General features: G+C 34.2%; 1 protein-coding gene across 10 annotated transcripts in view; it reads left to right on the top strand.

The window, feature by feature from the left end:
- The window catches only part of LARP4B (La ribonucleoprotein 4B), an 89,954-nt gene that overhangs the window by 57,362 nt on the left and 7,090 nt on the right, over positions 1-25,502 (top strand). For 5 of the 10 annotated variants that reach the window (XM_071215421.1, XM_058297648.2, XM_058297646.1 and 2 more), the window contains 8 exons: positions 5,487-5,590; positions 8,366-8,476; positions 10,452-10,505; positions 10,586-10,795; positions 14,621-14,727; positions 15,275-15,526; positions 20,339-20,384; positions 23,535-23,699. In XM_071215421.1, coding sequence (XP_071071522.1) covers positions 5,487-5,590; positions 8,366-8,476; positions 10,452-10,505; positions 10,586-10,795; positions 14,621-14,727; positions 15,275-15,526; positions 20,339-20,384; positions 23,535-23,699 — 1,049 coding nt within the window. The remainder of the gene's footprint in view (positions 1-5,486; positions 5,591-8,365; positions 8,477-10,451; positions 10,506-10,585; positions 10,796-14,620; positions 14,728-15,274; positions 15,527-20,338; positions 20,385-23,534; positions 23,700-25,502) is intronic. The other 5 variants (XM_071215422.1, XM_071215423.1, XM_058297650.1 and 2 more) reach the window with 1 other exon arrangement.

Genomic DNA, 25,502 nt, shown 5'->3' with positions numbered 1-25,502 from the left:
AAAGGGTATCATGCCCAAAGGAACAGACCAGTTTACAAACATAATATCTCTTTTTAGAATTCATAAATAATATCAAACTGCCATACCTATTATGTCACAGCTGTAGTTTGTTTTGGTTTTGCAGATTTATGATTCTACAGACTTTCTACTTTATTATTTTTTTTAATTTATTGAGATATAATTGGTATATAATAAAATGGCATTCTTATAATTTGGTAAGTTTTGACATACTTTCAACACCTGTGAAACCTTCACCACAGTCAAGATAATGAAAATATTCCCCGTTCCCCAGTTTCCTCCTGCCCTTTGCAATGCTTCCTTCTCATCCACTACTTCCATTCCCACACACTGTAGCTTCACTGGAGAATAGTTTTATATTAAATTATATATATGAATATATTGTATTTCTTTTTTTTAACTAAGCAAGTAAAACAATTTTATTAGTAACAACTCTGCTAAGTTTTTCTGCTTTCCTTGCAGTTGAATTAATTCCATTTGAGATTTCTTTTATACATCAAATTCAATTGCAAGATAGTACTGACTTTTTTTTTTTTAATTTTTACTGGATTTAAAAAATTTTTAATTACACAGTATATTTGGTTCATAGTAATGCAGTCATACAATATTTTCCTTTTGTGTCTGGCTTGCTTCACTCAACATAATGTCCTCCAGATTCACCCTGTATTTCTTTTTTAATCATTCATTTTAGAATTATGCAAACATAATTTTTATAATAGTGCTACAAGTACAATATGAATTATTTTTTATAGTTTCCCTTCTCAAGACTGCTACTTCGCAGTCACTTATCACTTTAATGGATATCCTTCAGAAAGAATACAGTGCGAATGTGCTGTAGTACATATTTTTTAAATGATTGGACATTGATATGCCTGATAAATGTCTTGTTTCTCTCACTACTACTAATTCCATTACTTATGTAGGAAATATTTACATATTATCCTGATTATTTCTGTTGACAGTGAAGATTTTTTTCTTTTGTGGATTTCACTTAACAGTAGTATGAAAAATTGAACACCTTATCTTAGAACTGTTGGATTTTCTCTTCACAAATAAAACTTATATTCCTAAAGAGGTGTTTTAATGCAATTTTTTAAATGTCTGCAAAGATCATCTCTTATATTTTTCTGTTCCTAGACAAATGTTGTAAGGTTGTTGAATTATTGAAGCAGATAGTTGGCTAAGAAAGTGGCAAATCATAATTAACTTTCTCCTCACAAGGCCAGCTGTAGACTATCAATCTCATCTCTCTTCCTGGGGCCTCTGCCATGTCTAATGAGCTGTCTCTCTTCCTCTGTGTTCACTTCCATGTGAGTGGCTGTTTTATCCCCAGCGGGGCTGGGACTTGACGTTGAGTCGTGTCCACTCTAATGACTGGTTGGATTGGAGCCCTAATCTTAACATAATTTAATCAGACATTTCATTTGAATCTAATACAATCAAAGAGTTATTATGCCAGAGGAATCAATTTATTTCCTTTTGGAATTCATAAATAATATCAGACTGCTACAGGAGGAAAGAAGGAAAGGCACAGTTTCAGCAATGTCTTTTAAGTTTTGTTATGTTTTTATAGCTCTATTGAGATAAAATTTACATACTTTATATTATACATTTTAAGTGTACAGTTTAAGTTTTGACATATTTATAAACCCGTGAAACTACTACAGTGAAGATAATGAACATACCTTCACCCTTCAGAAGATTTCTTCTGCCCCTCCTTATCTTCTGCCTCTTCCTCTTGTAAAAACTGGTCTGCTTTTTGTCGTTATATTAGTTTGCATTTCTAGAAATTTTATATAAATGGACTCATACAGTCTCATTTTTTGGGGGTCTGACTTTTCTTTGCTCAGCCTAATTATTTTATTGAGGTAGCAGTGCCAATAGATGATTGCTTTTTATTGCTGGGTAATATATCATTGACTACCTATACCAGATTTGTTTATCTATTCACCATTTGGTGGGCATTTAGATTATTGCCACATTTTTACTATTACAAATAAAATTGTTACTAATGTTTGTATAAATGTCCTTGTATGGACATATGCTTGGGCTAAACACCTAGTAGTGGAATATGTGGATCATGTGGTAAATGTGCTTAACTTTGTGAAACTGTCCATCTTGTTTCCAAAATTATGGTATCATTTTTCATTGGATATCTACCAGCTTTGTGTAAGAGTTCCAGTTGCTCCACATTCTTACCAGTAGTTGGTATGGACAGTCATATTACTTTTAGATGTTTAATAGGTGTGTAATGGTTATTCACTGTTGTTTTAATTTGTATGTATTTCTCTAATGCCTAATGATGTTGAGTATCTTTTTATGTATTTATTTTGCCTTACTTTCATCATCTTTGCTGAAGTGTCTGCTCAAACGTGCCCCCCTCCCTGTTTTTGTTCTCTTACTATTTTGTGCCCATCTATATGTGTATTCTGGATACTTGCAGAAGTTTAAAAAATTTTACATAATCCAGTTTGCCTTTTTTGTTTGTTTTTAATGGATCTTGCTTTTGGTATAATATTAAGAAATCTTTGCCTAATCCAAGATAAAGGCTTTTTTTCTAGGTTTTCATTTAGAAGTTTTGTAGTTTTAGGTTTTACATTTATCTTTGGTTCATATTAAGTTAATTTTTGTACATGGTATGAGGTATGTGTGGAAGTTCTTTTTTTTTTTTAGCTTTTATTTACATATGAATATGCAGTTGTTCCAGGACTATTTATTGAAAATGCTTATCCTTTCTCTAGTGCAGTGCCTTTGAAGCTTTGTAAAAAATCATTTGTCCATACATGGGTGGGTTTATTTCTAGACCGTCTGTTCTCTTTCACTGACCTACTTGTCTGTCTTGATTCCAATACTACACTGTCTTAATTACTGTAATTTAAGTAGGTGCAGAACCTCCAACTTTGTTTAGGCGCTTTTAAATGTTTCACAATGCCATATGATTTTTAGAACAGCATTTTAATTTTTACAAAAAAAAAGTCTTTTGGCATTTTGATTGGGATTGCATGGACTCTATAAACCAATTTGGGGAAAATTGACACCTTAAATAATGTTGAGTCTTCTGTGAACACAGAATATCTATTTAAGTCTTTTAGAATTTCTTTTCAGCATTGTTGAAGTTGTCAGTGTACAGGACTTCCATGTTTTTTGTCAACTCTATTGATAAGTTTCTTATTTTTATGCTATTGTAAATGGCATTTTGATTTGCCGTTGTTTACTGCCATCATATAAAAAGATAAATTGTTTTTGTTCTTTTATACTTTGCTTAAATGCATTAATTCTCGTTTTTTATGGAAATTTTATCATTTTCTACGTTGATTAGCATGCTGTCTGTGAATAAAGACAGCTTTACTTCTTTATTTCCTATCTGTGTGTCTTTAATTTCTGTTTATTGCACTGTCTCCAACCTCTAGTGGATATTCTTGCTTTGTTCTGAAAGCATTTAGTTTTCCACCATCAAGTGCGATGCTAGCTGTAGGTTCTCCATAGATAAAATTTATCTGGTTGAGGAACTTCCCTTCTGTTCTAGTTTTCTGAGAATTTTTATCAGAAACGAATGTTGGCTTTTATCAAATAATTTTTCTACATCTATAAGATGATCATATGGGTTTTTAAAAATTATTATTGTTTTTTAGTCTGTTAGTGTAGTGACTTAACATTGCTTGGGTTTTTTATTGGTAAACCAACCTTATGTCAGTGAAATAATGCCACTTGTCATGATTTGTTACTTATTTTATTTATTGTTAGATTCAATTTGCCAAAATTCTGGTAAGAATTTTTTGCATCTGTGTTCATGAGGGATAGATATTATTCTGTACTTTTCTTTCCTTTTTTTCCTATTTTTTTTAATGTCTTTGTTTAGTTTGGGCTTCAGTATACTGTTAGCTTCATAGATTGAGCTAGAAAGTATTCCCTGTTAAATTTTCTGGAAGAGGTTATACTGTAGAATTAGTATTATTTTTTACCTTAAATGTTTGATAGAACTCTCTGGTAAAACCTTATAAGCTTTGAGTTTCCATTGTGAGACGATTTTTTAACTAAAAATTCAATTACTCTAAGATACAGGTCCATTCAGGTTACTTCTTTGTCCTAGAGTAAACTTTGGTAGTTTGTGTCTTTAAAGAATGTTTCTATTTTATGTTAGTTGTCATATTTATTAGCACAAACTTACCTGTAATAATTCTCATATCCTTTAAAAAAAATCAATTTTACAATTCATCCAAAGTGTACAATCAGTGGTATTTGGTATAACCTCATAGTTGTGCATTCATCACTTCAACCATTATTAGAGCATTTTTATTATTTAAATAATTTATTAGCCGTTTAATATTAGTATATTTGTAGCGATGTCATCTCTTGTTTGTCATATTGGTAAATTATATCTTTATGGTGATGGACTAGTCCTGTATCCTGCTTATCACAAAGACAAGGTGTTATTCCAGTCTATACATGTGATACCATTTTACACAACTATACACACACACGTGTGTGTGTGTGTGTGTGTATAAAATAAAAAAGAATATATAAAAGCTAGTGAAGTCTGTCTAAGGTCTATACCTGAGTAGTAGTATACAAGCATCCTTGCCCTTGTTTTAGCAATGTATTATGGTTATTTAAGACATTATCATTTGAAACAGCTGGGTGAAAGGTACATAGGAGCTTCTTGTGAATCTTAAAACTATTTCAAATAAAAGTTATAAGAAAATTGTTCTATTTTAGGGACTTAGAAGGAAAAAACCATTAACTCTAAATTTTAATCTATTTTTATTGTTTGAGTTTTTCAGAACAAAGGTTTTAAATATTTTAAGATTTTTTTATTTTTTATTTATTTCTCTTCCCTTCCCCGCCCCCTTCCCCAGTTGTCTGCTCTGTGTCCATTCTGTGTGTTCTTCTGTGCCTGCTTGTATTCTTGTCAGCAGCACCTGGAATTTGTGTCACGTTTTGTTGTGTCATCTTGCTGCATCAGCTCTGTGTGTGTGTGGCATCATTCCTGGGCAGGCTGCACTTTCTTTCACACTGGGCAGCTTTCCTTACGGGGCGCACTCCTTGCGCTTGGGGCTTCTCTACGCGGGGGACACCCCTGCGTGGCACGGCACTCCTTGCGCACATCAGCACTGCTTGTGGTCCAGCTCAGCACATGGGTTCAGCACATGGGTTAAGAAGGCCCTGGATTTGAACCCTGTGGGAGGGGGACACCCTATCCATTGAGCAAATCCACTTCCCTTGAATTTATTATAGTTCCTGTGGGACTTGCAGAATTTTCATGTTCTTCAGTTGAGAAAAGTTTAACATGTAAAATTGGTTTAAAACATTTTGATAGTTTTGGCCATTGTATACAGATTTCTTTAGCATATTCTATAATATAGTGTAAGATATTCCATTGGAGTATCTATATTATATCATAATAGAATATAAATGATTGGTTTGTTTTAATGTTACTGTTTAACCATTCATTTTTCCTTTCTTTATAGCATTACCTTTAGTCCAAGTGGATGAAAAGGGAGAAAAAGTAAGGCCAAATCAGAATCGTTGCATAGTAATATTGCGTGAAATATCTGAATCTACTCCTGTAGAAGTAAGTAATTTCTCCTCTGAAGACTACCCAAAATTTTTCTTGTAGGTTTTTTATTTATCTTAGTTTTTTTTTTACCGTTGACCCTTTATGGGGTGTGTATTTTTAAGAATAAATATTTATTGTAATAGTTTTTTTGGTCAGGATTTACATTCTCTGTTAGTTACAAAGCAGTTCATAAGAGTGGTTCTCAAGCTTTTGGTCTTAGGACTCCTTTATACGTGGTTCTCAAGCTTTTGGTCTTAGGACTCCTTTATACTCTTTATATATTTTACATTTTTTAAAAAAATAAGCATTAATTTATATCGGTATTTAGATAAAAAGAACTTTTTAAATATTTATTAATTTAAAAATAATAAAACCTACAAGTTGTATTAACTTTTCCAAAAAAAAATTTTTTTTTTCTTTTAAGGTACCAGGTGCTGGGGATTGAACCCAGGACCTCATATGTGGGAAGCTGGTGCTCAACCACTGAGCCACATCACCTTCCCTGAGTTGGTTTTTTGGTTTGTTTTGCTTGCTTATTTTTGTTTTTGTTTTGTTTTCAGAAGGCACCAGGCACTGAACCTGAGACCTCCCATGTGGGAGGCAGGCACTCAACAGCTTGAGCCATCTCCATTCCCTCAAAAAAAATATTTTTAATGGCAAGAGGGGAAGAATAAAGTGATTAATAGTGTGATGTGCTGCTTGATTCAAGCTAACATGCCGGCTTTTTTGTACAAGCAGTGATTTTATACCTTCAATATAAATGTCATGATCCTTATTCCATTGCTGTAAAGTCTCTTACTTGTCCAAATGATTGATCTGATTTATGTATTGTATAGCAAAACACACTGATGGTTATGCTCTGAGATAATGAAGGAAAGTCTTTAAAGTACTGGGAAATTAATTAGATTAATTCTTTGTGAGTAGAATTTATTATGTATGAAGATGTATTAAGGAAAACAATTTATAAAATATAAGAAAGATGCGAATTCCAACAGTTCTTTATCTAAGGCAAGAAATTGATATCACTGTTAAGCATAGTCTTGTAGCAATTTTTAGTTTCTGTTCAGCTCAGGCTGTTTTTACTTGTGCTATATTAGATGGGGGAAAAAGAAGTGAAGATTTTCTTTTTCTCACCTTTTTATTGAGGTTCTGAATTTGAAGAGGAACTCGAATATTTGTTATTTTTAATCTAGATGCCTTTACTAACTCAAAATAAGGTATAAACCGTAGGACCTAATTTTCAAGACTTGAGACATATGTAAAGTCTCTTGTGCATTTACAATTGTAAAGACTGTAACTAAGAATTTTATTCTTTTATCTTCAGACTTGATCTTGGTATATCAGAACAGAAGACCCTGTGTTTTAAGTTTTAAAACTTAAATAAATAGAAGTATTATGGGAGAGGGTTTAGAAGAAACCCTATGATAAATTAAAAGTTGAAAAATACGAGTAGGAAAAAGTGATAAAAAACTAACTGAGTAAGAAAAATATAAGTACAATAATTTCCCAAGGACTGTATTAGCACTTCTCTTGGGGCTTAGAATTATATGCTAGTTTTCAGAATGTTCTTTCTTTAAATATAATCAAATGCTTGTCAGTGATTAGAAAATTTTAAAAGTATATCTAGTTTATGATAGTTTAGATATTATTTCTCTTTACTACAAGATTGATAGTCTAGTGACATTAAAGTATTACTGAGTTTTGAGGTCATACTAGTCAGGTATGACTTTGCATTCATGTGTTTATTTTCTCTTATAACTAAGTACTTAACAGAGATAAGCCAACAAAATATGGCATTAGAATCCCTGAGCACAAATTTTTTGTGGTTCATTTAGTTAATTCCTTTAATGCTTTCTGAAATTTAACTACCTAATAATTTTTATGAAAGGACTATATTTTTCCCTGGTAATTCTTCTGCTCTGGAAATCTACTTTGTCTCATGTTAATGTAGATGCTTAAGCTTTCTTTTATTAATGTTAGCATGGTATATTTTTTCCACCCATTTATTTTTAAGCTATTTGTGCCTTTATGTTTGAAGTGGGTTTCTTGTAAGCAGCATATAGTTGGGTCTTGCTTTTCTTATCTTATTTGAAAATCTGCCTTTTGGGATTCTCACCTCCATCTGTTCAACCCCTGCCTGGGCCTGTGTTCACCCTCCTTATACTGCACTCTGGAAAACCCATACATAAACTGGGGCAGTCCTAGGACTCATATTGTTCACGTTCTCCCTCTCTGGGATCACTGTCCTGTACTGCCCGATATCCAGTACCTGAAAACCATTATTCCGTGTATTTTATATGTTGTATTTAGTTGTTTGGAAAGATAAATTTGATGATCCCTTTTACTCCCATTTTGACTGGAAGCAAAACTCCGACTTTTTTTTTTAATTTCGTAATTTACCTTTTTAAAAAAAAGTTGCATAGCTATTAGCCTAGTAGTAAAATAAGATATTTTCATATTAATTTAGTTAAATAGTACCTTTGGAGTAAACTGTCAATAAGTTGTGTCATGTTTATCTGATAACAATGTAATCTTTTTTCTGGATGCTCCATGAAACTTTTCAACTGTTTTGTTGTTTTTGTTTTTGTTTTTTGCTTTTGGTTTTTGTGTGTGTGTGTGTGTTTAGGAGATTCAGTGTGGGCATAATAGTATGTTAAAGTCTTCATTTAAAAATACAGTCCTTAATGGGATGTGGAGTTTGTTTTTTGTTGTTGTTGTTAATTTTTATGTGTGTGAGGATAAAAAGTCGCATCATTGAGAATTAATTTCTAACCTTTCTATTTCCTGCAGGAAGTAGAAGCACTATTTAAAGGGGATAATTTACCGAAATTTATAAACTGTGAATTTGCCTATAATGATAATTGGTTTATTACATTTGAAACAGAAGCTGATGCACAACAGGTAAGCTTTTTCCGCTACTATCCCATGAAGTACATAGTTTACCCAGTATTTTATTTGAAGTACATAATGGGAATAAATTCAGACAGATTAATATTACCTCATGATGATAAGTTTGAAAAGTGTTTCAGAAAATTTGAATCTAGCCTTAATCTTTCACTGGGCACGATTGCATGTTGTATACTACTCTTAAAGGTATTGAAAAATAAACTTTTAGGATGATGCAAGAAGTTCCCTTAAAGGAAGAATCTTGTGTGAGGAAACAAAATTTAACATGAGCGAAAGAATATAAATATATTATAAACTGTTTTTGGTTTTGTTTGTTTGTGTTTTTTTAAAGATTTATTTTTTATTTCTTTCTTTCCTCCCCCCCGCCCCCCTGCCCCAATTGTCTGCTCTCTGTGTCCATTCGCTGTGTGTTCTTCTGTGACTGCTTTTATCCTTATCAGCGGCACCGGGAATCTGTGTTTCTTTTTGTTCTGTCAGCTCTCCGTGTGTGCCGCGCCATTCTTGGGCAGGCTGCACTTTCTTTCGCGCTGGGCGGCTCTCCTTATGGGGTGTACTCCTTGCACGTGGGGCTCCCCTGCGTGGCATGGCACTCCTTGCGTGCATCACACTGCACATGGGCCAGCTCCACACAGATCAAGGAGGCCCAGGGTTTGAACCACAGACCTCCCATGTGGTAGGTGGACGCCCTCTCCATTGGGCCAAGTCCACTTCCCATTACAGACTGTTAAATGATGTAATGCTATATCAGGGATTCAGAAGAGAAAAAACAAATCAGAAAGAAAAGTTTTATTTGGGTAGAAGGGAAAAGAGAGGAAAAGGAACAAAGGAATGGGAGATAACTATGTTTGTGGAATAGAGTTTACACTATCCTAACATATGGTAAATACGGTGAAATGAGGTTGTGTCAGATTATGCAAAACCTTCACATTAAGTTGTGGAATTTAGATTTAATTGGGAGAAGAATAAGGACTGTAAATAATGACTTGAATGTTGCGATCTGATCTTACCTTCAATTCATTTCTCTTCCTGCCTAGCATTTCCTTTCCTGAACTGTGTAATCTCAATTTAAAATTGAAATTATTACTGGAAATTCAGTATTCATTGTTTACCCTAGGTTAGGATTCTTAGTATGGTCTCTAGGAGACTTTTATTTTAACTATGAATACAAAGGCTTTCCTTCAGAGATGGCCAATAAGCACATGAAAATATGCTCAACATCATTAGTTATTAGGAAAATGCAAATTAAAATTACAATGAGATACCACTTCATACCCATTAGGATGGCAATTAACCAACAAACCAAAAACCTGAAAATAGCAAGTGTTGGCAAGAATATAGAGAAATTGGAACTCTCATGCATTGCTGGGAGGAATGTAAAATGGTGTAGCTACTGTGGAAAATAGCTTTGATTGTTCCTCAGAAAGTTAAACATAGAATTACCATATGACCCAGCAATTCCACTCCTATATATACACCCCAAAAAATGGAGAATCAAGCAGATACTTGCACACCAAAGTTTTTAGCAGTATTATTCACAATAGCCATAGGAACAACTAGATGAATGGATAAACAACATTGTATATTCATACAGTGGAATATTAGTCATAAAACAAAATGAAGCGCCAATAAACTCTGCAACATGGGTGAACCTTGAAAACATTATGCTAAGTGAAACTGAAAATTTTAATATTATACCAAATACCATTGATTATATACTTTGGGTGAATTATATGCTTTATTAATATGTATCAATAAAATTGATTTGTTCATTTAAAAAAAAATTTAAATTGTATGCAAACGTTTATGGGAATTTTGAGTAGAGATTCCAAGTTTTCATCAGGTTCTTTTAAGGAACCTATGTCTCTAAGAATGTTAAAAATCACTTCCTTATTTGAGCTTTTGAATTAACTCTCAATTCATCTTATTTATAAGGTTAATAGAATGTTATTTTGGATCATTTTGCCCTTAGGCTTACAAATACCTACGAGAAGAAGTTAAAACTTTCCAAGGAAAGCCAATTAAGGTAAGCAAAACTATTGACTATACTATGTTTATTTTCAAATCAGTTCTAAGTATTCTAATGGAAACTTAATTTTCAAACAGGCACGAATAAAAGCTAAGGCAATAGCTATAAACACATTTTTGCCAAAGAATGGATTTAGACCTCTGGACATGAACCTTTATACACAGCAGCGCTATACAACATCATTTTATTTACCTCCAATATATAGTCCCCAACAGCAGTTTCCTCTCTACAGTTTAATTGCCCCACAGACATGGTCAACAACACATAGCTATCTTGATCCATCCTTGGTAAGTCCTTTTCTTTACTTGGAATTTCTTTAACAGAAATTTATATTGTTTATGCTTCACTATATATTTTGGAGAATTAAAAAGCTTAGTCTAATGGGGAAGCCAGATGTATTTCAGTTTGCCATAGTAAAATAGTTGTCAAGTTATATAGTGGTTTTTTACATTTTATTTGGAGATAATTCTGGAGCTATATACATAAACACCTTTCAGATACTATGATCTTGATTCTTTCCCTAGTTCATCTCCTTCTTATCTAGTATTTCCTTTTCCTAAATTGTGTAATCCTTAGTACACATAGAATATGATAAGAGTTATTGTATAATTGATATATTTGTGAGCAAAGAAGAAAATACTAATTCTGACTAGAAGAGAAATAGGGGAACTTTTCTAAGGAGAAAGGAATTTAAATGGGCATCTAACAATCAATGAAAAATAGAGACACACTGTTTTACAAACTTTATTTTATTTAATCCTTATACTTACTGTAGAATTTTTTGACATTGAAAAGTTTACAGATTTGGGCAAGTGTTAGAGGTCTGTGGTAGTTATTCATAATTTTGCCATGGATCTAATTATTTTTCTCCAGCTACACTGCTGTAGATGCTAGAAAGATTAGGTGAGTTTGGAATTACTATGAACTTGATGGACTGCAATGCAAGAGAATCAGGAATACTAGTAAAAGTGTCTTTGAAATTGAGGTTTATATTAGAAAGAAAACTCATTAGGCTCCTAAATGGAAAATACATTTGGATTGATGAGCTAGAGGTTTGCACAAGGTTGCAAAAACAGATTTAATTAGAATAAGAGCGATGGAAGGATAGAATATATAGAAGGTTATGGTCAGAAAGAAATTGAGCTAATACCTTTGAAACTAGTTCATCTCCAAGACGTGGCTTTGGAATAAGTCAGAAAAGGCTAAGGTGGGCCATTAGATTGTTTGTTTCTCAGGGTAATGGTAGGAAAGTAAGAAGATACTAATGAAATAGGCATCCCAGTCAGCTGGGGAAGTAACTGGAGTTATGTTGTTACTGTTGATATTGATATAGGTAGAAAGGAGGTAGTAACTCCTCAGAGAATAATTGATCAAATTTGAATTTTTGTTATCTTGTATTCTAGGATATAAAGTTAAATGATGTTTCCTGTCCATGAAAAAGCTCACATTCTAGGAAAGATAAATATATCAATTAGGCAGGAATTGCAAAATTATAGATACATACAAAATAGCATGAAGAATAGAGATCGAGTTGAACTTTTCAGGCTAAGTATGAGTTTTATCAGAAGTGATCAAAGACAAGGAAACTTCATTAGAATAAACATCATGCACAAAAAAGCACATTGGTATAATTATGCATTGAACAATGAGTATTTCTGAGCTAAAACATAGGTTTGAGGCCCAAAATTTGGGTGGTGAGGCTGCCATTTCTATCAGGGCCAAATTGTAAATTTCTAATAGGGTGTCTAGAGGTGTTTGGAGTTTTTGTATTGTGGGTTATGGGAAGTCGTCTGATGTTTCTAAACAGGGAAATGAAATCAGACTCCATTTAGAAAATAGCTTTTGTGGCAGTGTGAAGGACAGACTAAGAGAAATTAGTCTTTTGTAATAATCCCCAAGTTGGTATGTAAGTGGCTAAAATTCAAAGTTGTTTCTGTTTTGTGTGGATCAAAATGGCAGGAAAGCACACTATTTTTTAAATATTTTCTTTTTCTTTTTTTTTTTTTTAAAGATTTATTTATTTATTTAATTCTCCCCCCTCCCCTGGTTGTCTGTTCTCTGTGTCCATCCACTGCGTCTTGTTTCTTTGTCCGCTTCTGTTGTCGTCAGCGGCACGGGAAGTGTGGGCGGCGCCATTCCTGGGCAGGCTGCACCCTCCTTCGCGCTGGGCAGCTCTCCCTACGGGGTGCACTCCTTGCGCGTGGGGCTTCCCCACGCGGGGGACACCCTACGCAGGGGACACCCTGCATGGCGTGGCACTCCTTGCGCGCATCAGCACTGTGCGTGGGCCAGCTCCACATGGGTCAAGGAGGCCCGGGGTTTGAACTGTGGACCTCCCGTGTGGTCCACCCTAACCACTGGGCCAAGTCCGTTTCCCAATATTTTCTACATTCTGTAAAGGTGTACCCATTTCCATGTATTTTTTTCCCCAAAACTACATCATAAAAGCATCTTAATAGGAAATAGTCCCTAATGCTATTTAATAAACTTTTCTAAACTCGACTGCCATGCTTGTCCTCTTGAGTTCTTCCCAAAGTAAGTTCCTTTTCTAATTATATTTATCCCTTTGTAGATTGATATCTGTTGGGATCCTGAATCAATTACCTGGCCTTGACTTCTGTTTTATATATAGATAGCTATTTTTGACAGTTATTTTGATCTTGGTTTGGATATATGAAGATAAATCACCTCTGTCCCCTTTCACTTGCTCTAAAACATGCTGTGTCATTTTGAGCAGAAGTGATGAGAAGGTGCATGTTAATTCTGAGCAGATTATTATTTTAGATTATTTTGGAGCAAAATTTCCCAAAACCAATAATTCTGTATGTAAAAATACAAATGTGAGATGATTGGTCTTATCATGACTTGTAATCTTCAAATTCTAGTTGAATTAAATGCCTCTTCTGGTGTGAATATTTTTTAGTAGATTCTTAATTCTTACAATCTATTATAGAGTTTCTCAAATAGTGAATTAGAAATGCATATTTCTCCTTTAGCATTTCTTTTGTTCCTTTAATTTTTTAAAAAATAGAACAATATTATTTTTGTCTTGAGCTGTGTCTAATACCCTTTTTATATTTTAGCTTCCAATTAGCTTTGGTTATGGGACATTGGTTTGGGTTTTTTTTTCCTTTTTCCCATTGCCAAACAAAAAGAGAGCCCTATATATATCTCTTTCAATTTAGTGAAAACTTAAGGTTGGGACTGGAAGGCACCAAGGAGTTAAATGCCTTTTGACACCATCAAGGATTGGCGTTTAGAAGGCTTTAGTCTATTGACTTCTTGTTTTAAAAAAGAAAAAAAGAACTGTGTTTCAACACTGTTTTACTTTGTTTTTTTTTTTTGTATCTAGATTTTTTAAATGGTTGGTATTTAAATTCTGTGCTTAATATTTTTAATTTTTTAAAATTATATCCTTTAAGTCTCTGAGGTCCTCTAATTTTCTTCTGAATCTGTCAGTGTATTTGTATGTCATATATCATTGTAAATTGTAACATGGGAAATAAATGTGAATGAGCTTAAAATATCTTCATGTTCACATCAAGACTTGCACAGAGGTAAAGGTGGGGGAAAAAATGGCACTCTCAAAGGCTGTGATTACAAAATAGAGCCAAGTTAGTAACATAAATGTTCCTGATTTAATTTTAGTAAACTCTTCAGGAATAAAGAAATACTCTCTCATTCTTATCAGTAATGGAGGGAGTACTATTAGTATCATTAGGTTAAGCATTTGAACTTTCCCAGACAGATGTTTTTAAAGTCATAATAACCTTTGTTCAAGGATGCACTGCTTATATGTCTTGAACAAGTTTCTTTCCTCTCAGTATCAGTTTCTGTAAATGGAAGTGTTTCTTTTTTGGACCATTGTGAGCATTAAATGAAAAGACCTGGAAAAAACCCTTATACTGTCCTCGCAGTTATACATACTCAGTAAATAGTACCTTTAGTAATAATGTTTTCCTCAGTCTTTGACTATTTTTAAGTATAAAAGGAACATAACATCTCTGAAAAGATAAATAAATGACCTACATTACCTGAGGATATAACAGCATTAACCAAGTTGAATTTCTATTTTTTGGATTGTTTGTATGTTTTATTTTGAATGAATCTAGGTAACTCCATTTCCAAATACTGGATTTATAAATGGGTTTACGTCTCCAACCTTCAAACCTGCAGCATCTCCTCTGACTTCACTCAGACAGTATCCTCCTAGAAGCAGGCAAGTTCCATAAGTGATTTTAAAAAAATAATTTCATGTTATTTTTTTTTCCCCAATATTTTTGTGATATGAGGTCACTGCTACATTATACTTTTTTAAACTTGTAAACTTTGGTAATCCTAACCATAAACATTAAGTCACATTTACTAAATAGAGTTGGCTGCTTCTGCCTTTAATGATGTATTAAACCACCAGTTATGTTTATCAGAGATAAAACTGAAGCATAGAATTACATTCTATAAAGGGTAAACACTACCGTGCAGCGGTTGCTTACTTAAAGGATAAAATATTTTCAAATAAAACTTGCACATGTACCTGCATGCATTTAAATTTGGATCTGTACTTAAAAATTACAAAACAGAGCATTGGTACTTTATAGATTTGCATTATCAGATATATGATAAATTAACTATATTCTAAATAACATTTTTTGGGCTTTATTAACTAGAAAGCATATTTTCACTTTTTTAGTTTCTGTGTAAGTATGCTCACTATGTAATGTCTTGATGAATTTATAACTGTGCATATACAAATATTTTATTTACAGGAATCCTAGTAAATCACATCTGCGCCATACAATTCCTAGTGCAGAGAGAGGACCTGGGTTATTAGAAAGTCCCTCAATATTTAACTTCACTGCTGATCGATTAATTAATGGTGTCCGGAGCACTCAAACAAGGCAAACAGGTCAAACTAGAACACGAATACAAAACCCTTCAAATTATGCCAAGAGAGATATTGGAACTGGGCGAGTGGAACAGAGTAGTCTTGAATCTTCTCCTGGTTTAGGTAGAGGAAGGTGAGTTATCTAAAGTTTTGTAGAACAGGTACTATATACCTATTATCAACTAATATTTTAAAATTCCATATATTTGAATATGCCTTGATTATTTTGAGAGCCATGATTTAAATGATTTCATCTATTTTGTAACATTAAAATTGTTAAAAAATGAGAGCTATAGATGGAATTTGAGATATTTTAGTTAGCAGTCATTATTTATAGAATTTTAGACCTTGACAGTCACCAGACTCTCTACATTTTGTGTGCCTAGCCATATCTTCTTTTTTATGAACTTACCTTCCAATTTCCCTAAACTTCCTTTCTAGCCCCTTCCTGTAACAGAGGCTAATCTCTAGGCTCTATTCTACAAGTTTCTATCCTTATTTTGTCCTTTTCCCCATTAGCAGTGTGGCAGAACAGAGTTTAAATTCTAGCCCTATTAAATTTATTTATAAATTTTTCCTTTGATACAGTTTGCCCTTTATTATATTGCTGTCTTTCCTTTTGCTATTTATACCTCCATTCAAGATATGAGATTAGAAAAGATAAGTCAAGGGCTTTGCTTAGGACTGTCAGGAGGAAAATCCTCCACTAACAAATAACTAGCAAGTTACTTAACCTAAACTTTTTTTTTAAAACCAACTTTGAAAGATTTAAATGAAAGCATTTCTAATTTTTCCAGACTTAAAGTTTACAGCACAATATCTGACATACCAAAGCTGTAAAAATGTTGATTCCTTTTCTTTCTTCTTAGTACCGTATGTGGTCTTAGTGCAGTTAGGGAATGTTAAATATAAAGAAGAACCAGAAGCAGTTAATTAAATCCATACTTATTAAATCAACATTTGTTAAGCATCTGTATGATTATAAGGCAGAATTAGAATGACTAAAGACAGCATAGTTTATTAGAACTAGCGCTGGTCTGTTTATCAGTTAGGTAAACAAAAGCCACACCAGTTATTTTAATAGAAAGCCTGATTTTTTTTTTTTTCAATTGACTTGGCTTGGGAAGCAGATGTGGCTCAAGCAGTTGAGTGCCTGCTTCCCACGTGGGAGGTCCCAGGTTTGGATCCCCTTGCCTCCCAAAAAAAAAAAAAAACAAAAAAAAAACCCAGACAACAAACAAACGAAAAAACCAACTCAGGGAAGCCAATGTAGCTCAGTGGTAGAGCACCAGGTTCCCACGTATGAGGTCCTGGGTTCACTCCTGGTACCTAAAAAAAAAAAAAGGCCTAGCAGTAATGAGAGAACTGAAAAAGCAAAAGGGAACCAACAAGGTACCACAGAAGTAGTAGCTATAGGAAATAGCAACCAGCCCTAGAGCTGGGATAAAAAGGGAAGAGTTTGGGTTATTAGAACCTTGAAACTTAGAAGAGGGGTGCTGCCAAGACTGGAACTGGTTATTTCTGAGGGGCACAGTGAGATTGGTTTTGACAGTGTAGAATCAGCATGCAAACAGGAAAGACCAAGATCCCTTTCCCTTCTTCCAGTTTTCCAGTTTTCTAGCACTCCTTTTTGGTAAAATCTTAAGAACTTCCCTAGCAAAGGAAAAATGTAGTGTGCAGAATCATAGCCACAGCATCACAAAATAGTGTAAAAGAATGGATTTGAGGCTGAGAGAATATTTTAATAACCAATGTATTCTACTTTTTTGCCTATACACCCTTCATATAGATTCTCTAGCAAATAACTTGAACTCCCAAACACGTTCTTGCATTTGCCTAACAGGATGCAAATTTTGTACAAATGATGACACTATTTCTCTTTCCCCAACAAGGGAATCATACCACCACCTAAATAATCTGAAACAAAGTACCTGTTTTAGTTTTTCTTGGCTTCTCAAGCAAATACCATGCAATGGGTTGGCTTGAACAATGGGATTTTTTTTGGCTCGCGGTTTGAGGCTAAGAGAATTCCAAGATTGAGGTGTCAGTAAAAAGATACTTCCTTCTCAAAACTGGCATTCAGAGACTAGCTGCCAGTGATCTTTGGCCTTGGGCTCCTCTGTCACATGGAAATGCACATGATGGCCTCTCCCTTCTTTTCTAGGTTCTGTTAATGTTCAGCTTCTGGCTGCTTCCTCTTGGCTTTCTCTTTTTCTGTCTGAATTTCATTTCTCCTTATAAAGAACTCCAGTAATAGCATTGAGACCCATCCTGACTGAGTTGGACCATACCCTATCATAATGTTTGTTAAATACACTGTGCTGAAGTCACCTCATAAAAAGGTCCTACTTAAAATGGGTTCATATCCACAGGAATGGATTAAGTTTAAGAACATGTTTTTCTGAGTATCTATACATACTCATTGGCTTAGGCAACATGAGTTTATTGTCCCATAGTTTTGGGAGCTAGAAGTCCAAAATCAGGATATCTGCCAGAGCCATGCTTTCTCTGAAGTCTATAGCATTCTGGTGGTTCTGGTCAGGTAATCAACAATTCAGTTTCTGCCTCCATAAGGACGCCATCTCTCTCTCTCTGTATCTTACTACTATGTCCAAATTTCCTTTGTTTATAAGAACTCATATTGGATTAAGACCCACCCTGATTCATTTTGGTTTCACCTTAACTAATAACATCTTCAAAGATCCTGTTTACAAATGGTTCACATCCAGAGGATTAGGGGTTAGTACTTGAACATATCTTTGTTGGGGGTATGGTTCAATCTATAACACACTCCTTAATTTTTTTTTCTTTCTTAGAGAAGTTGTAGGTTTACAGAAAAATTTTGCGTAAAATACAGAGTTCCTATATACCACCCTGTTTTTAACGCCTTGCATTAATTTGGTACATTTGTTACAATTCATGAAAGAACGTTTATATAATTTTACTATTTCTTATAGTCCCAATATGGTTCACTGTGACAGTTATGTAGTGTTTTGGTTTTTTTGTTTGTTTTTTGTTTTTGTTTTTGTTTTTAATTTTTAACCTAATATATATACTCCTTAAATTTTATATTTTATTTAAGAATTGTGGTTGTTGGTGAAGGAAAGTTCAAGTTGTTGAATCCATGCATAGTTTCATCCTCCTATTGTGGCTACTCTGTGTACTTGGGGTATCTTGGGAAAGAGACCTGAATATCGAGGGTCTCCTCAATATAGTGGATGCCCTTTGGCAAACAGTCACTTGCAACACAAGTATCTTCATATTCTGTTCCTTTCCAAAAGACCCATCTACTTATCTCTTCCCAAGAACTCCTTGTCACCAATGTTTATGTCCTTTTCTTTGCAAATCTCTTATCCAGTCAAATTTTTAGTTCCCTTGCTAATGAATCACTGTAAATCCATACTTTCAGCCATTTCTGAGTCCGGACAAATATATTGCTTGACGTTCTGTCCACTGGGAAGGTTGCCCTTCACCACTGATTTTCAGAAACACTTCTGATTGGTGTGTAATGCCACAGCCATCCAGCATATTTGAAAGTCATCTGTAATCCAGGTCCAGACTTTTTTCTCCTTAGTCAGATGGTGATAAGGAACTTCTGTGAGGCCAAAGGTATGGATTTGAGAGTAAGGAGGCAGTGCATCCGGAGTCTGAGCTTATCTGTTTATACAGGTTATATAAGTTCTCCACACCTGTTTGATCCCAGTCTCTTACATGCTATTTCTGTTGATGGATTGCTAATATATATGGCCAGCTTCATTGTTTAGTATCCAGTTCATGATGGATAGTTCAAATCTTATGGTGATTTTTTATCCCATAGTCCAGGAGCTGTTTCTCAAAAGGATAATAGTTTTCTATGAAGAGGGACATGACTTTGCTCCAAAATCCTAAAGATTATACTGTGTTTCTTGTATAGGAGCTAGCCAGAAGCTCCAAATAGTATCCTTAATTTGGTAAAGAAGTTTAGAGATCTGAGTTCATCATTCTAATTAGTTATGCCATCTTGGGCAAGACTATAGAGTTTAGTTTTCTGTAAAATGAGGGGATTGATCAACGTTATATTAGTTTTCTGTAAAATGAAGGGATATGGTCAAACTCCTTTCTGGTTTTTATAATACAGGGCCCCCGGGGGCCTCTCTGCATTTAGTTGAAATGACAAAGTGATAAATAAACATAAAAATCATATATTGAAATAATAAATAATAAGTGACTTGTTAGACTACGTAAACTCCTCAAGGGCAATTCAAGTGTCTTAGCCTTGATAGTGTCCTTAGTGTCCGGCATGAAATAGCCACTTGATAAACGTTTGTTTTATGTGCAGAGACCAATGAATACCATGGCCAATGTTAGATTTCTAACATTTTAAATGTTAAATGTTAGAAATCTAGAATACTGTACGTAAGGCTGGCAGGTAGGTATAGAAAGTTTCTGGGGTTTAGAAATCCTTGTGTGATTTTAGTGGAAAATATAAGCCTTTGAAGTAGTAGTAGAAGGGACGAGAGGGTTAAGGAAGGGTGAAATAGATTATTTTGGGTCTTTTAAATGTTAAGTAAGCAAATATGCATTTGATAAATTATCATTTTTTAACAATCCACCTATGTACATATTTTAGTACCCCGCTTTATATATCTTACTTCAACTGAATGGATATCCAAATATTCCTATCTTAAAAATTCTAAATAACTATTTAGTAAATTCCTTCCATAAGTGTTTGTCCTTTTTTCATTTACCTAGGTAGATATCAGTATTAGCCCTTTACTATAAATCTTGTTTTGTTTTGCTTATATTTCTTAGGTTGGGATTTTAGAATCAAAGTCATCTTTGAAAGATTGCAAAGAAATAATAACGGAATTGATGGTTTTCCTTGAATGTGTGTGCATATATATGCTTAATGAAAAATTCTCCAAGTGGGAAAAAATTAACAATTTTTTGCTTTCCATTCCACTAGGAAAAATTCTTTTGGCTATCGGAAGAAAAGGGAGGACAAGTTTACAGTGAGTACATAGAGCATATGTTTTACAAACATTTAGGTCTAATTTATACTAAACAAGCGTGAGATTTAATTTTAAATTAAGGTTAAGATGTCAAAATGAGGATTTCAAAATAATTTTTTTTTAAAGTGATGGGATATTCATTAAGTAGCAAGCTTAATTGACATTTTTGATAGCCTAATGGGGAAAAGATCAATTGTTAACCAATCTCCTGATTATTAAAATGTATGCATTGTGTAATAGGTGCAGCCAAGAACATATTATTGCACATACTGTATTTTCTTCCCTTTGGGGTAACTATAATTTTAAATAACTGGAGTCAAGAGACAAGAGAATAACCTTCTCCCATATAAGAATTAGCTCATCCAAAGTACTTGTCATTTGAAAACATTATACTATGTACCCACTATATACAATGCATTATTGCCTTGTGTTATAGCTTATTGTTACGACCAACCGAAAATATGTAATAACATTATATGTGTTGTAAGCACATGAGACATGGTAATATTTGCTTGGGTTGGTTAACAGAGCTGTTCGTATGAATTATTCTGGGCTTAACAGAGGTTGGTTAATGGACTTTGAACATGCAATGATGGGCACACATTCTGGGCAAAATAACAGCATGCATGAAGACACATAAGAAGGTATATTTTGTAGACTTGCAGATATAGAATTCCATACTTGCAGCGTGGAGAAGACCTGGAAGAAAGTCTTGGACAAGCCCCCTGAGCCATTATGCGTGTGCTTTCTCAAACATACATTTTATTTGTTTAGAAATAAAACAAAACTAGTAGAAAACAAAAACTAGTAGTAAATAAACAAACATCCCTTCTACTTTTTTTTTTTTATATCCTCCTAGCCTTTGTGGCTTTTTGCATGCTGTCTGCTCTCTCTGTCCGTTTGCTGCGCGCTCTTCTGTGTTTTTGCTTGTCTCCCATTTTTTTGCATCATCTTGCTGAGTCTGCTCTCGGTGATGCCTGCGGGCCGGGCGGTGCTCCGCAGTGTGCCAGTGAGCGTGCCTTCACAAGGAGGCCCCAGGATGCAAACCCAGGGCTTCCCATGTGGTAGACAGGAGCCCAACTGATTGAGCCACAGCTGCTTCCCCCTTCTACTTTTAATGGTCATTTTAGTCTAGTTTTTAGTTAGCCCTTTGATAAGGCAGTTTATATAAATTCCAGTTGGAATTACTACATCCTTATAACCAATTGGACTAACAAGACTAGCATCTGAATACTTTTATTGTGAAATGCCCCAGGCATTTCAAGAAAAATTCCCATTGGTCATTAAATTACCTGCAAAAGTGAAATTTCTTCCCATTGTCCCATATCATTTGTTTTGTTTTCCTGATTATTTTGCTCATATCTGTGACCCATTTGGAAGCTCAGGAATATGACTCAGTTGTTATATTTATTATAGGGAGTACACCCGTGGTTGCATTCACATATATGAGGCTTAGAAAATTCTGATGACCACAAATTTTACAGACTAGTAGTAAATGTGTGCAATTGGGCCTAATCAAACCCATAGGAAGAACAATGTTCATATGTCATCTAAAGCCATTCAGGCCTCTAAAAAATGCTTTGAGATCATAGTTTCTGTGCATAACCTAAAACTTTACTTGATTATTATGAGTATTCTTATGTTCACAATACTAGATTATTATAGAAGGCCTGCAGGAGCAAGCTTAGTTCTAAGCCCTCATAACTGAGAAGTACCTAAACTATATTAAAATAGAGTATTAGGCAGGGGTACCTAAAATATACAATGGAATTTTTGCCAGCCTGGATCCAGATCCATTTTTATCCATTGCTTTAACCTGCCTGCATTTGAGTTTTGACAGATTTTCTTTAGATTCTCCTTAAGTATGGAGTAATTTTTCTGCTGGTATTAATTTCTTGGAAATGTTGTCATTGCTTTCTAGTGACTATAATCTAGTCATCGTAGCTCACCAATCCCAACTTTAGAAAATACTTGTATTAGGGGGCAGATGTGACTCACGCAGTTGAGCTCCCACCTCTGACATGGGAGGTCCCAGGTTCGGTTCCCAGTGCCTCCTGAAAAAACAGAAACAAACAACAAACAAAACAAATGAATAATGCAACTCAGGGACGCTGATATGGCTCAGTGGTTGAGTGCGGCTCCCCACATAGGAGGTCTTGGGTTCAATCTCCAGCCCCTAGTACCTCAAAAAAAACAAGCAACTTGTATTATACGTAAGTGTAAACTCATTTCCCTTTTCTGTTTCTTGTAACCTTCAGCCAAAGAACTGAATATTTGCAAAGTAACTTCTAGTTTGTTAAAGCAGGTTGGTTCGTATTATTTTTCAGTAAGAATTTTTTATTGTCTTTGTCCTGAGATCTTGGACTTATAAACTACACTCTGATATTACCACATGGAGTTTGAGGTCACACTAAGAATCTTTCATCTAATACCTTATTTTTACATAATTATTTTAAAATATTAAGTGTTTCAATAAGTTAATTTTCAGATAACCAAAGCCCTCCCCCCCACACACCTTTTTTTGTTAAACCATTTCTTTAATGGAAATTATTGCAAAAATTTCTTACCATAGATGATAGGGAGTAGAGAATATATATATATTTCTTTAATATTTCCTTTATGACTTAGATTACAGCTACTGGTTTGTTAAATACACTGTGTTAATATGAAACTATTGTCTGTTGATGAATAATTTTTGTCTAATTGGCTATGAGTTATTTTATAGCTTCTCTTAAATTTACCTGTCATTTTGTTACTATCATACAGTATGCATACTTGTTTCCTACCTGTTTCTTTTTTACCTGACTTTGTGGACTAGGAAATCAAATACTTATCTGAAAGCAGCTCAGTGAACAATGTATTTGTATTTTATTAATGTATTTTATGACATCTCTTAGCTGAGTTGTAAGATTTCTATTTTACAGTTTTGTTCCAGATTTTTGCCAAATTAGTGACCTTCAGTTAGGTGGGGAAATATGATTGAATTATCTGTTCATTGCTTGTTTAAAGTCATCTTTTTCTCAGGTATTTGTGAAAATCAGAAAATTTTAGAAACCAGATTATTTACCTTTATCCTTCTGATGTATCTCTTCATATGGTAGTGACTTTTTACATTTGTCTTAACTTTATTGGATATTGTTTTTGTTACAGAGGAGTCAAACTCAGTCTCCAACGCCACCAAAGCCTCCATCCCCCAGCTTTGAATTAGGATTGTCTAACTTTCCTCCTTTGCCTGGAGCTGCAGGCAATTTGAAGACAGAGGACTTGTTTGAAAACAGGCTATCTAGCTTGATAATAGGATCATCAAAAGAAAGGGTAAGATATATATTACAAGTCTAATAATTACTAATATTTATTAAGCACTGACTTTGTGCCAGGCACTTTGCTGAGCTCCTTACACAAAAATGTTCAGAAGAATCCTATGAAGTAATTATTTCCTGTACTTTACAAATGAGACTTAGAAAGGTTAAGTAATTTGCAAAGGTCATAATAGATTTTCAGTGGTAAGGTCAGAGTTGAATTTAGGATTGTAATGTTAAAGCCCACTGTCTCTTAGTTACCTTGCTGTTTACTGACTTTAAAAGTAAAAATCCTATGCCATGATTTGCCATACATATTCTTTCTTCCAAAAACTTACATTGCATTTTTATTCTTGCCATTAAATCCCTGCCTTTTATTTTACACGACAATTCAGTGAAACAGAAAAATGTTAATTACACCAGAAATAATATAATTTTTATCATCCACATGACACAATTTGTAAGAAACCTACAATTTTACTGTAATGTTGATGGCTTTTGGTGAATTCTACCAAACTGCTTTCACCCGTCTACAGTGATTATAATTACAATCTTGAGCTACAGAAGTCATGGGATATTAGTTTCCAATACTCCTTATGGATTCTACTGTAGTTAATGAGTTGACAGAGGGATGTGTCCCACTGCCAAGATTAATTTTTTGAAGACTGGACAGTACAAAGAGGCAATTTCTTGTCCAATTATTAGTCATCCATAGTGCCCAGGAGCACCTTGTTGAACAGTGTCTCATGTTAGCATGCCTCTCTTATACCAGCAATTCTCAGCCTTGGTTGTACATCAGAATCACCTGTGTACCTTTTTCAAAATATAAATATTACCACCACCCAGTCCACCACACTGCACATCTAATGAATCACAATCTCCATGACATTTGGATTTTGGTACAGAACTACTACAATGGATACTATAACTTCTCTATTCCTGAGCAGGGCTTGAATTGGATTTTGCCACTCATGTGAAGTGTTTAATCCTTATCATATATGTGTGTAATTATTGTTTCTATGTTTCACCTTGGTGATTGAGTAGTTTCAATATTTATATTTTACAATAACAGTCATGTCATAAATTTGGCATGTCTCGTAAATTATTTTAAATCCTCAACTTCCAAACAGTAATTTCTCAGTTATCTCCTTATAGAATGGCCTTGGAAATTAATGCATTTTGAAGATCATGTAATTCTAGTTTTCAACTGTGTACCTACTCCCTTCAGTGATGGGCAGGGTAGCAGAAAAAGCTACAATGACATTTTGAGATTCTGTGCTACTTTAAAAAAAAGTGTGAAACTAATGACAAGATTGGTTGGAATAATATATGTCACTGCTTCTTGGTGAAGCATCTACAACAACATCTTCGACCTGTAAGAGAAATTCAACTTTAATCAAGCTTTTAGAGCTGAAAGGGAAGGAATTTGAGAAATTATTCAGTTCCGCCCCCTCTCCTTATTAATGTGGAAGTGCCTAAATGGCAGGAGAAACTGGTGGAAGATTTTAGAGATTATTATTGTACTGATTACTTTCCAACTATTAACATAAGTACAATAGCATATCTACATTAAGTTATATTAAAACTGAAAATATCCCAAATTTAAATGAGCTGTAACAAAAAGGAAGATTTTGCTATTACCAAATTTTTGCCAACTGTTCTTCAGCTTGAGCACAATAGTCAAAAAATGTAGTGATTTTTTTAGGGAGAAAGGAACCTCTCGCTCAGTCTCCTGCCTTAGGGGTATTTAAATAGTGCCATTAAGTTAATCTCTTTCCCTTTTAAAAGCTCTAAGTTTAGTTCCTCACTTATATTTTAC

The sequence above is a fragment of the Dasypus novemcinctus genome, chromosome 5 (genome assembly GCF_030445035.2).
Source record: "Dasypus novemcinctus isolate mDasNov1 chromosome 5, mDasNov1.1.hap2, whole genome shotgun sequence".
Lineage (NCBI taxonomy): Eukaryota > Metazoa > Chordata > Mammalia > Cingulata > Dasypodidae > Dasypus > Dasypus novemcinctus.
The sequence above is the reverse complement of the archived record's forward strand: the minus strand, read 5'-3'. Positions and strand labels throughout refer to the sequence as shown.